Source organism: Labeo rohita, chromosome 13 (assembly GCF_022985175.1).
Source record: "Labeo rohita strain BAU-BD-2019 chromosome 13, IGBB_LRoh.1.0, whole genome shotgun sequence".
Lineage (NCBI taxonomy): Eukaryota > Metazoa > Chordata > Actinopteri > Cypriniformes > Cyprinidae > Labeo > Labeo rohita.
In genome coordinates, this window is record NC_066881.1 from 27,170,106 (window position 1) to 27,182,259 (window position 12,154).

The following is a 12,154-nucleotide window of genomic DNA, read 5'->3' on the forward strand; positions in this document are numbered from 1 at the left end:
CTTACGAGCTTCGCTCATGAATATTAATTGCATGACGTGATGTTCGCCTGGGAGTCCTAAATGGGTTGTTGAAAGAAAGATGTTGATAAACGGGCGCTACCCATAGTAGGCGTACCCTATATTTGTTTATTTCACTACTGAAATGTTGTGTTTTCTATGTGGATGAATAGATTTTTATTTTGAACTTTAGGCAAAATGAAACTTTTTGTAACACTATTGACACAACAACCACCAAACACAATTGTATTCTGTTTGTTTGGCTGATATAAAACAAAATAATACTGGCTAATCTAACTGTATAAGTTTAGGGTAGCATTTTCTGTTTGTTCCCACTTGACCGTAAAATGATGTGGGATTTTTTTTATTTGTATTTATTTATTTTTTGTAATGCTCTGTAGTGGCACTAGAGGTGCACAAATGTCACACTGTACTGATTATTTTGTTATTTTAATATTGTAATATATTATCATTTTATTTTGTTATTTTAATATTGTAATATATTATCATTTTATTTTATTTAAATAAAGTTTTATTACATTTTAGTAAAAGTTAAAATATATAATATAATATAATGTAATATAATATAATATAATATAATGTAATATATTATAAATTAATATAATATAATATAATATAATGTAATATAATAAATATTTCCCAAAATGTGGGGGGAGAAACTTTCTTATAATTTTATTTTTGTAATTAAATTTATTTTTCTGCCTTATTTATGTAAATATAATATAATATAATATAATATAATATAATATAATATAATATAATATAATATAATATAATATAATATAATATTTCCCAAAATGTGGGGGGAGAAACTTTATCTTATAATTTTTTAATTAAATGTATTTTTAAATTATGCATTATTTACATTAATAAAATAATATAATATAATATAATATAATATAATATAATATAATATAATATAATATAATATAATATAATATAATATAATGTAATATAATATAATAAATATTTCCCAAAATGTGGGGGGAGAAACTTTAAATTGTATTATCATTTTATTTTTGTAGGCAAACTTTGTTATATTATCTTTTTTTTTTTTTTTTTTTTTTTTATTAAATGAATTTTTTAACTATGCATTATTTACATTAAGTAGTAATGTAATGTTAAGCATAGGGAAACAAACTTGGGCCACTGTCGGAGGCTTTCTGTAGCAGTGGCACCATTTGTTTGCTTATTAATCTGTATGTTCGGAGATTAGTTTAATATGGGCTGCATTAGAGTGTTACATCCCGTCATATTTGGCATATGGCCTCTGATGTCCCTATTTAACAGCTCAGTGATGAAGTGAATTGATGTCACAGTGCCCAGGTTGGTGCGCTTCGAAACACTGCACTCACTTATGAGGTCTCACTCGGCACAAGTCCATTCCACCGGCTGGTCATATCAAGTCTAATTTAGGGTTGTATTCATGAGATCAATTACTCAGCAATTCCAAAAAAGTATTTATTCTGTCATTTTGACCCTACTGTTACTTTCCATGTAGATGTTAGACTGAATTTTATGGAGTCCTCATGCCATTTCAAGAAAACTGAACAGACTATATTTTAAGGCATTATTATCTGAAAATTCTCACATCTACTGAAGTTTTGAAACTTTATTCATGCATCAAATCATCTTCCTTTGTGTGCCACTGTGTCTTGAGAGTGAGTAGGTGATGACTTGAGCGATATTTAGAATAGAAAATTTTGCGGTCAGCTTTAGTAATAGTCCAGCCGTTGACCTATAATACATCTGTGCTAGTTTCCCATAAGCCTCTTTCATGTGTACTCCTTTTATCCAAAAGCATTTGATCTTGCCAGCATGTAAAGTAAGAGTATATATCATTTTAATAATGTGCATTTTCCCCACTGTGCGTGTGAAAGCAGGAGACACGCTATGCAGACGTGCCTAGAGAGAATAGAGAATGATCTATTTGAGAAGAAACTCATTTTCAGCCTGTCTCTTGCAAGTCTGATCTCTCTCTCTTTCTCTCTCTCTCATTTGCTTCTGTCCTTTTAAAGTATTCATACATGAGATTCTCCCATTGTCAGTTTTGCTGATTGTGTTTGATGAAGTGCCAGTAAATTACTAAATAGCGTGTGAAAGAAATGAAAAAGGAAAATGGGAGTAATTCTTTCTGTAATACTTACAGTGTTATGAGATTCACTCAAATGTAATATTACTCTTTCAACGACTTTAATAACCGCATAGAAGATTTAAAAGTTTTTTAGCATTCTTTCTTGTACCATGAGTTTGCTTCAAATTACAGCTACAGTATTTCCTTCAGAAGAGTGAAAAAAAAAAAAAAAACATCTCAATGGTTTCAAACAATAGACAGACAGACAGAATGATCTCTGTTTATAAAATGACACATTTACAGTGTTTTCTGATAAAGACTTCAAGACTGAAGAGAACATTGATTCTAATGCAGGGCTCTATGCTTACTTTTCTTTCTAGGAGCACAGTCAAAATTTTAGGAGCACCTTCTAATCAATAATCAAAAAAGCTGACCAAAAATTAGCCTTCCCATTACAGTACGAGGTGATATTTGACTCCTTAAAGTGATTTACAGGGGAATTTTGTTTTTACCTTTGTAATGGCATTTTTCTAACTTTATGAAAAGTGTCTCATCTTTTATGTCAAAATTGTATTTTTTAAAGCTTTTTAAAATTTCTAATGAAGAACAAGTAGAGTAAGAATAAGTTACCAATCAAATGAAATCAGTATTAACAAAATTAATTTGTTCTACAGAGGTGGCACAGAAGAACACAAAAGTGGCTTGTAGGTGTATTTTTATGTTTAATGAGGCTCAGAGGTGGCATGAGTGCAATCAAATTCACAAATTCATGTTGAGATTAATGTTTTAAATATAACATTTTGAATACAGCAATATTAAATGATTTAAATAACTGAAAATATACTTTAAAAGTTAAACTAAAACTGCCAGTAGGTGGAGGCAAGTCACTGATTTAATTACTGAATCATTCATTCATTTGATTCGTTCGAACGGCTGATTCATTCAGGAATAAAGCATGTGACTGTCTTTATGAATGGAAGATTGAATCATTGACTCACTAGATTAATTTAAAAACGCACGTTCATTTGTAAACTAAATTGAGAATTTTTAATCAAAGTATATTAGAGACTTTTCATTAAGACCCTGAAGAATCATATCAACTTGTGGAAAATGGGCATCCGATGACCCCTTTAATATTAACTTCTTGTTTATTTAAATGTCTCAACACTGCAAAAACAGTGCATATGATGATCGAGTCAGTCGCACATGGTGCTCCTAAATGTTTTTAATAGTTGCACGCAGAATTTTTGCGACTGAAATGGTCGCACTTTACAGCCCTGTGCACTTTGCATATTAAACCTTTAATATAAGTGCTTGTTTAATCAACCAGTAAGCATGGTATTGATTAAAAATGACTTTTTATTTTTCAAGGACTCCTAATAAAATGCATTAGTTTCCACAAATATATTAAGCATGGCAGCAGTAAGATGTTTCTTGAGCAGCAAATCAGCATATCAGAATGATTTCTGAAGGATCATGTGACACTGGAGACTGGAGTAATGATGCTGAAAATTCAGCTTTGCATTACAGGAATAAATTACATTTTAAAATATATATATAAAAAAGAAAACAGTCATATGAAATAGTGACATTTCACAGTTGTAATGTTTTTACTGTGACTTAAGTAAATGCAGCCTTAATTGTTAAATGGTCTCATATTTGTTTTTGTGTTCTACTTTTAATTGTCGATGTTATTGTTGTGTCTCTTTTCTAAAGATCTGTGTTCCCAGATGGCATTTCTCATGAGTACTCTATTACTGCCATGTTCCGGCTCAGAAAAACCACGAAGAAAGATCGCTGGTTTGTTCTGCAGATCTTTGATAAAGGTGGAGATACGCAGGTATGTGCAAAATCCGAGATTTTATTTAGGTCTGTAAAAAAGACATTGATTAATCTAAGTATGTTCAAAACCAATAACTCTTGCAAGACTGGCAAAATGATCGTTATGTCTTTTGCACGCTGCGATCGCTTTAGACTTCAGTCAGCTTATCTCATTAACTGTCTTAATGAGCCGCTAATGTTCATCTCTTCTTCTCTCTTTCATTTAGGTGTCATTAATAGTGGATGGAGCTAAGAAAACAGTAGAGTTTTTGGCTCAGGGTTTTCTAAAAAACAGCCTCCTGTACGTGTTCAAGAACAGAGACCTGCATGCCCTCTTTGATCGACAGTTTCACAAGCTGGGTGTGTCGGTCGAGAGCAATGCTGTCTCTATCTACCTGGACTGCAAATTAATTGAGCGTCAGGTGACCGCCGAAAGGTCTGGCATGAATGTGAGCGGACGCACATTCATCACCTCTCGAGTGGAGGACGGACGTCCAGTGGATGTGAGTTGTGGATAGAGGTTCTCATCATTTGCCAAATCTGAATATGAATGCAAAGCTTAGTACTTTTAGTACAGCTAGTGATTGTTAAAGGTCAGTCAATCTATGGTGGAAACCACTAATACTTTGAGGGAACTTCATGTCTGAGCCTGAATGGTTTGATGCAAATTTGTTGGATTGTTGGATTGTTGATGGCCGTAAATGTCAATTTACCTTCACAGATTGAACTTCAGGAGATTCTGCTCTTCTGTGATCCTCGAATAGCCGACCTGGACAGATGCTGTGATTCTCCTGGAGTTACGGTAAGATGTTTGGGTTAATGGTGTGGCAGTGTTAATGATACAGACAAGATGATCCTTCCTAACTGACTGTAAAGACAGCCCATAATTTTGCACTAAAATTAAAGGCTTGACATATTCATCAAATAAAATCTTAACAGGGCAGTCACATTTCAACACTACTTACAGAATAACATTAATCATTCAGATAATGTATGAAAATGAAAGTGTCTTGCGTTTTGTTATTCGTTTTGGTAGTGTGGTCTAGTTAGTTTTCAAAGACTCTGTTCCAACATCAAGTAAGCTGCTTTGTTGTCTACTGCGTACAAAACTACTGCCTCATAAGGGCTCAAAAGTGAGCAATTTGGAACGCTCTATATAGGCAGCAACCATGTGTGTTATACAAATAGTACTCCTGACACAACTTAGCGCAGATGTGGCAGACGTGTGGTTTTGTTTACTACACACGTACTAAAGTGTGTGTGATGCTTGCAGCGTTTTCAACCTTTCCTGTCTCAATATATGAGTACATGAATGCATAAACAATTCCTAGAACTGCTCTGAGAGTCATTTCATGAGCATTTTACCACAGGAAAAATATTGTCGTGTATATAAACAGAAACTGAAAGGTATTCACAGCAACCCATCAAAATAAAAGTTCGGTTTAGCTTGAAAAAACTGTGACAGAAATATGTTAATGTAATGATAGTACTACTACTACTAAAAGCATGTATAGTATTTACTTACAATTATTTTTTAAAGAATATTTACCAGAAAAATGTAAATACACAACACAGTATTTCAGTAAATAAATAAATAAATAACTAAATATTTTGTTTATTTTTTAGTCTTTTTTTAATTATACATGTTATTGATTATTAAAATGGAATGATTTTTTTGGATTCCATTCAAATGGAATACAGAAAATTAATGGAAATCTTGGTAGAAATAAACTTAAGTTTGAGAAAAAATAAAACTATTTTACAGGGCCTTAAAAACGTTATTTTTGTTAAACTTGTAATAAATTGCTGTTAAATTGTGTGTGTTTCATGATTTCAATTAATTAGACATTTTTTGATGATTTTTTTTTTTTTATATTTAAGCATTAAAGCAAAGTCTAGAAAAATTAAAATGGAAAAAAACAAAAACAAAACAGAATTTAGAAAAATTAAAACAGTAAAAAAACAAAACAACAGAATTTGGGAAAAAAAATAGTAGTAATAATTGTTTTGATAGTTTGTTGTTAATGTGTTAACATATTGCTAAGCTAATGATGTGATATATGTATAGCATAAAACTACATTGTGTGCAAAAGCTGGGCGAAATAATAAATTTTTAATTAGTCAAGTTCCCAAAAGAACACAGAAAAACGCTTTAAAAGTTGTATTAAATTCAAGGCATTGACTGAAAATTTAGCGTTCACTTGTTTAACCTACCATTTTCCATTGGTTTTCACTGATTTATTTCCTTCTCCGTTAAGGATACATGCAAATCTGCCATTGGAATTTGGCCTAAAGAAGATGTTCTACATTTTGAAACAGTATTAAAAAGCCATCTGCACAGGCAAAGATCTAGGTTTTGGAACAGAGCCATAGCGATTTCCATGTATTGTTATTGGATTGAACGTTTCCACTATGGACAAAGCCCTTGAGGGCAGCTCTTTAGCTCGAATTGCTCCGGTCAATAATTTGTGATTAATTAAAGGCAACATTCTGTCTTAAACGATTGGATTAGAGAAAATCCACATCCCTACTCAATGCAGTAATTGGTACATGGTCTTTACAGTTGTGTGATAATCCCCCCTCTCAGCGTTTGGGATAATGTTTCCTTAGTGTTTTCCACATGGAAGTGGGAATGGTCCAAGTGGCCAGTGGGGCCGGTCATGTAATTAGGCAACACAGATGATTGCCTAAGGCACCATCCCTTGAGGGGGCCTGCAGTTTGAGCCAATTTTTACCATGGATGGGAAAATTAAAAATTAAACTTTTGATTCTACTTAACAATTCTGGTTCCTTCATTGCTTTATTTGAAGAACTCTTGTGTGACTTTAAGGAAGAAATATTTGGGGGGAAAATCCTTTGCCAAATGATGATATTTATTTATTTAAAGAGAAATGACACATCAAAAGGTTCAAAAGGGACAAGACAATTCTATTTAGTGGAAACAATTCTACTAAAAAATTATTTTATGCATCTCACCTTTGTTCAACACTAATAAGAAGAAGAAAGTATGCAAATGCTGCTCCCTAAGTCATCAAAATTGAGCTCTAATGCTGTTAATTTTTTCCGCAGACATCTTTGATCATGTTAATGTGATTTTAACGCAACCAAATGATGTATTTTACATAGCTGAGTTATGCATTTCACAAGAAGATGCATATACGTATACTATGCATGCATAATTTAGAAAATCCCCGTAAATCCCATCTTCATGGAATTCAAAGTGGATAATTGACTTGGCCTGCTTATTTATAATTTAACACTGTTTCATGCATTTTATTTTATTTTCAATCTGACCAGTGTGAACCTGTCGTGACCCACAACCCTACAGCGGCCCCACTGGTCACAGGATACCTCCACAGAATGCTGTCTATGCCAGCCCAGCTGCCCACCGACCGATGCCACTGTCCCACTCTGAAGGTAAAGTTAAACCATGAAAGCATTCTTTAAACGAGCGGGTTATCGCTCCACAATGGATCCTGAGGTAATGCCGCTTGCAAAATGAATGGCCAATTAAAGCACGTTTATGCCAGTCCGTATACCTGGATGACAGCCAGAGGCAGAAATAAAAGCTTATTAGAAGCAATTTAGCACAAATAAGGGGGTGTTTGGGCACAGACATGCACTTCATCAGCGGGTGATGTTCAGCTAATCTCTTGTGAAGTACAAAGAGCCAGAGTTCAGGCTAGGACTCCTCTTTGAATTTTGATCACAGCGTTTTAGACCTGATACAGCCAACCGTTTTAGCATATTAACATTGCATAATGTGACTTATGTGTATTTGAAAGGGGGATCAAGGGCTTCCGGGTTTGGCAGGACATTCTGGACAAAATGGAGATAAAGGAGACATGGTAAGGAATGGGTTTTATCAGCATCACACATTGATTTTTTTTTTTTTTTTTTTTCTTTAATAACACAAAATTGCTTAGCTCTTTGTTCAGTGACATTTAATAGATTTTTCTTTTAAAAGACATGACAGGGTGCATGTGCATTACAATCTCCGGTTTTCAGTACAGGTTTCTAAAATAGGTTTGGCAGTTTTCTTCTCATGATTCTTTTAAAGGATTAGTTCACTCCTGAATTAAAATTTCCTGATCATTTACTCACCCCCGAGTCATCAAAGATGTTGGTGTCTTTCTTCCTTCAGTCAAAAAGAAATTAAAGGAGCAGTTCACTTTCAGAACAAAAGTTTGCAGATGATGTACTCACCCCCTTGTCATCCAAGATGTTAATATCTTTCTTTCTTCGATCATAAAGAAATTGTTTCTTGACGAAAACATTCCAGAATTTCTCTCCATATAGTGGACTTCAGTGGTGTCCGCTAGTTTTAACTTCCAAAATGCAGTTTCAAATGGCTCTAAACAATCCCAGCCGAGGAAGAGGAAGAGGGGTCTTATCTATCGAAACGATTGGTCATTTTCTAAACAAATTGACAATTTATATACTTTTTTAACCTCAAATACTTGTCTTGTCTCTGCGATGCGCATGCGTAGTCTGTGCGATCCAGTAACTAACTGTAACTTTCTAACAAACTTGTCTTACATCGCTGTTTTAACCTTTTTTTTTTTAATTAGTTTATTTATTTTTTTTGTGAAGGGTGTTTGATGTTCTTTGCATGTTCACTTTGTAAACACTGGGTTGGTACTTCTGCAGTGATGTAGGGCGATTTTGAAGTTGGGAAAGGAAACAAAATGGGAGTTCTTCGACATCACCTAACTGTATTGACCTGGAAAAAAAGTTCACGCGGACCTAGACAAGATGCGCGTTTGAGGTTAAAAAGTATATAAATTGTCACTTTGTTTTAAAAAAGACAGATCGTTTTACTAGATAAAGTCTGAATTTTTTCATAATTGCTTATCGACTGAAGAAAGAAAGACATGAACATCTTGGATGACAAGAGGGTGAGTAAATTATCTGTAAATTTTTGTTCTGGAAATGAACTTTTCCTTTAAGGTTTTTGAGGCAGGATTTTTCTCCATATAGTGGACTTCAATGGGGATCAACAGGTTGAAGGACCAAATGGCAGTTTCAATGCAGCTTCAGAGGGCTCTACCTGATCCCAGCCAAGAAATAAGGGTCTTCTCTAGCGAAATGATGGATCATTTTCTTAAACAACAACAAAAAAACTTTCTAACTACAAATGCACTAGCTAGAGACTTATTCGTCTATGACTTTATGCATTACGTAATCACGTGCAGGTCACACGCAGTTAGTTCTTTGTCTGTGTGCTTCAGTTAAAAAAGGTAGGGTAGGGTGAAAAACTTCAAAATTGTCCGGCATCATGGTTTCACCTATTTGTTTGTACGTTTGCTTTGTAAACATTGGGTTGGTACTTCCACCTATATCATGTGTGACCCTTCCAACATGACTAATTAATGCGTGAAGTTGTGAACTGGGAGCTAGTGCAAAACGAACATTTGTGGTTAAAAAGTATATAATTTTTATTTTTTGTTAAGGAAATGACCAATCGTTTTAATAGATAAGACCCTTATTTCTCTGCGATCGTGTTGAGCCTTTTAAAGCTGCATTGAAACTGCAATTTGGACCTTCAACCCACTGATCCCCAATGAAGTCCACTAAATGAAAAAAAATCCTGGAATTATCATCTTGTGTAAAATAATTATTTAATAACTTTACATATTCACCTATATACATAAATTGTAGTAGGCTTTGGATTATTTGTTTTTTTTGGAAATTATTCAGATTTTTGGCTCCTCTGTGAAGTGTGAAGCGTATTAGCAGTAATTAGCCATGTTCCCTTCTTTGTGTCACATAGAAATTCGAGCCACTGCAAGAATGATTGGAATCCATACAAATGAACAGCTGATGATATGTTTGTTGAGGACAAATGGTCTTTAAGGTCATTAGCCTAATTAGTTTGTTGTGTTTTGGAATAGAGACGTTTCTTGACAAGAACCACTTGCTTAGTTTGGAAACTTAGAGTACCTTTTGTGAACAAGCAGCCGATAAATCGTACTCCTATAGGACCATCTTCTGAGAAATTTTGTTCTACTTTCTACATAATTAATGTGATCACTGCCAAAATAGGGTTTTTTTATTTTCCCAAATCCAGTAGGAAATGAGACTATGGCTGTTCTATTGATCATTTTCAAATTATCATGCACAACAGTCACATTACTGTAGCCTGTGTTGCAGCTGGAAGTGAAGACTTTGCACTATGCATGTGAAATCGATCAGACAAATGTCTGTTTTTCAATGAATTGCTGTGTTTAAGCAACAAAGTGTTTGGAGTTTGTTGCATTGTTACATTTTGTGCCGCCTGCTGTTTCTTCCGATAATGATTGTTCAATGTCAAACTAAATGTGTCTTACATAAATTTGTAGAACTCAAATATCTCTGTCTAATATAATACGGAACAAGTAATTACTTTTGGAACAAGAACATGACATTTTGTTATTAGTGCGTATTGAATTTACGGTGCATTTCCGAGACATTGTGTCAGTGCTACGAATGTAACATTTTAATAGAGGTCTGCTGAAGGTGAAAGTGAATTTTATTGTTATGTAGTCGCCTCTGGGTTGATAAAATCATTGTTTGGGCTACTGGAATCTCAAGTATTGTTACAGTAGACAGGCAGATAATTGGCTAATTCAGCATTTCATGACACTCAAGGCTATTGTTTTCCTTCTTTGTGACTCGCTATCGATGTTCATACTCAGGTTCTCAAGTTGTCATGGCTGGAATGCTACACAGCTCCCGTTGAATAAGTGGACAATCCCATGGGATATTCTAGGATTGGGTTTAATGCTTGTCGGAGAGTCAAATCTCCATTTGCAGTAGTTTAGAGTCAATAGGTCATCACAGGGAATTTTGTCTTGCATTGTTCTATTTTAGAATGAAACATTCTTACATATCTGTCTTCTGACTTTTGTCTTGTCACGGTAGGGCGGTCGTTAATCAGCGCTTAGTGTCTGGACACTTCATTTGTTGCCTAGGGCCCTATGAAATCCGTTTTCCGTTTTAATTTTTCTGGATTCTGTTTTAAGTTTTCTCAACTTCTTTTTAATGGTTATATTAAATTTTATTAACCAAAGAGAATGTCTAATTAATTAAAATAATTAAATAATTTTAATTTTTTCTCACCATGTTTTATTGTTATTCAATTCGGTGTTTTAGCATGTCTAATTATTTGAATGCATGCTTAATTTATTCAAATTTATTCTTAAAAAGCCTTATGAAAGTTTTTTTTACCTTCAGAAATTCTGTGTTGTGTATTTAAAATGTTCTGGTTATCAAATTAAGGCATAAAACATTAATTTCATTTATCTTTTAATTATTGAAAACTAAGCAAACTTTTTTTTTGGCAAACAAAGGGAAATTGAATATTAAAATGAAAACATGGAAGAAATGTGTGATTATACCCTAAAAAATAATGTTTGTTTCATTTTAATAGTAGTAGTAATAGTAGTAATGTATATCTGGCACAATGTCTTCAAGTTAAACCGGACTTTTATTTTGACGGGTTGCCGTGTCTACCTTTACATTTCTGTGTGTATATGATATAACGGTAGTTTTCCTAAAATGGAATGGTCAGATGCTCATGAAGTGACTCTCAGCAGATATTGTTCATGTATTTATGTCCTCATTTAGTGAGACGACAGATGCTGAAATCACCGCGAGCGTCACACACTCTTCATTGTGTGTAGTAAACAAAACGTGTTATTCAGTGAATTCCATTTTTATGACTACATAGTTGCACATGTAAGTGATAGTATTAGGCAAAGGGACTTTCAACTATTTGGAGTGTTTTGATTACATGGACACTTATTTTGATGGCATTTTCTCTTCTAAAATCAAATATTCTTGTATAATTGTCTTTGGACAGAGTAAGACACTTAGTCTGGACAAACTTAATTGGCCGCAGGGCTCACAATTATGGACTAAAAGACATAAAACTTTGATTTTTAATTACACTGGGTCTTTTAGAGCTTTAATTTGTTGGCGTTTGTCATCTAGAATCAATTATTCTTGTATTTATGTCTTCTTTCTGTTGTCTTGGTGCTCATTAATCAATGTTCACTGTCAAAACAGTCTGGACTCCTAATTTGTTGTCAGTCTGGTTGTAAGACTTTTCTAAATGTTTACTGTGATTAAACGGCAAAGAAAATGATGATTCCCTGAAAGTTTGTTGATATAATTAGTTTATTATTTACTAGTTATGCCCTCAATTCATTTAACACAAGATTAAGTGGGCGTTACATTTTGTAAACAGATTATAATGGA

General features: G+C 33.7%; 1 protein-coding gene across 3 annotated transcripts in view; it reads left to right on the forward strand.

Annotated features, from left to right (window-relative positions):
* LOC127175021 (collagen alpha-1(XIX) chain) overlaps positions 1-12,154 on the forward strand; it is a 184,852-nt gene that overhangs the window by 10,478 nt on the left and 162,220 nt on the right. For 2 of the 3 annotated variants that reach the window (XM_051125822.1, XM_051125821.1), the window contains exons 5-9: positions 3,809-3,932; positions 4,141-4,416; positions 4,635-4,715; positions 7,211-7,330; positions 7,699-7,761. In XM_051125822.1, coding sequence (XP_050981779.1) covers positions 3,809-3,932; positions 4,141-4,416; positions 4,635-4,715; positions 7,211-7,330; positions 7,699-7,761 — 664 coding nt within the window. The remainder of the gene's footprint in view (positions 1-3,808; positions 3,933-4,140; positions 4,417-4,634; positions 4,716-7,210; positions 7,331-7,698; positions 7,762-12,154) is intronic. The other variant, XM_051125823.1, reaches the window with a different exon arrangement.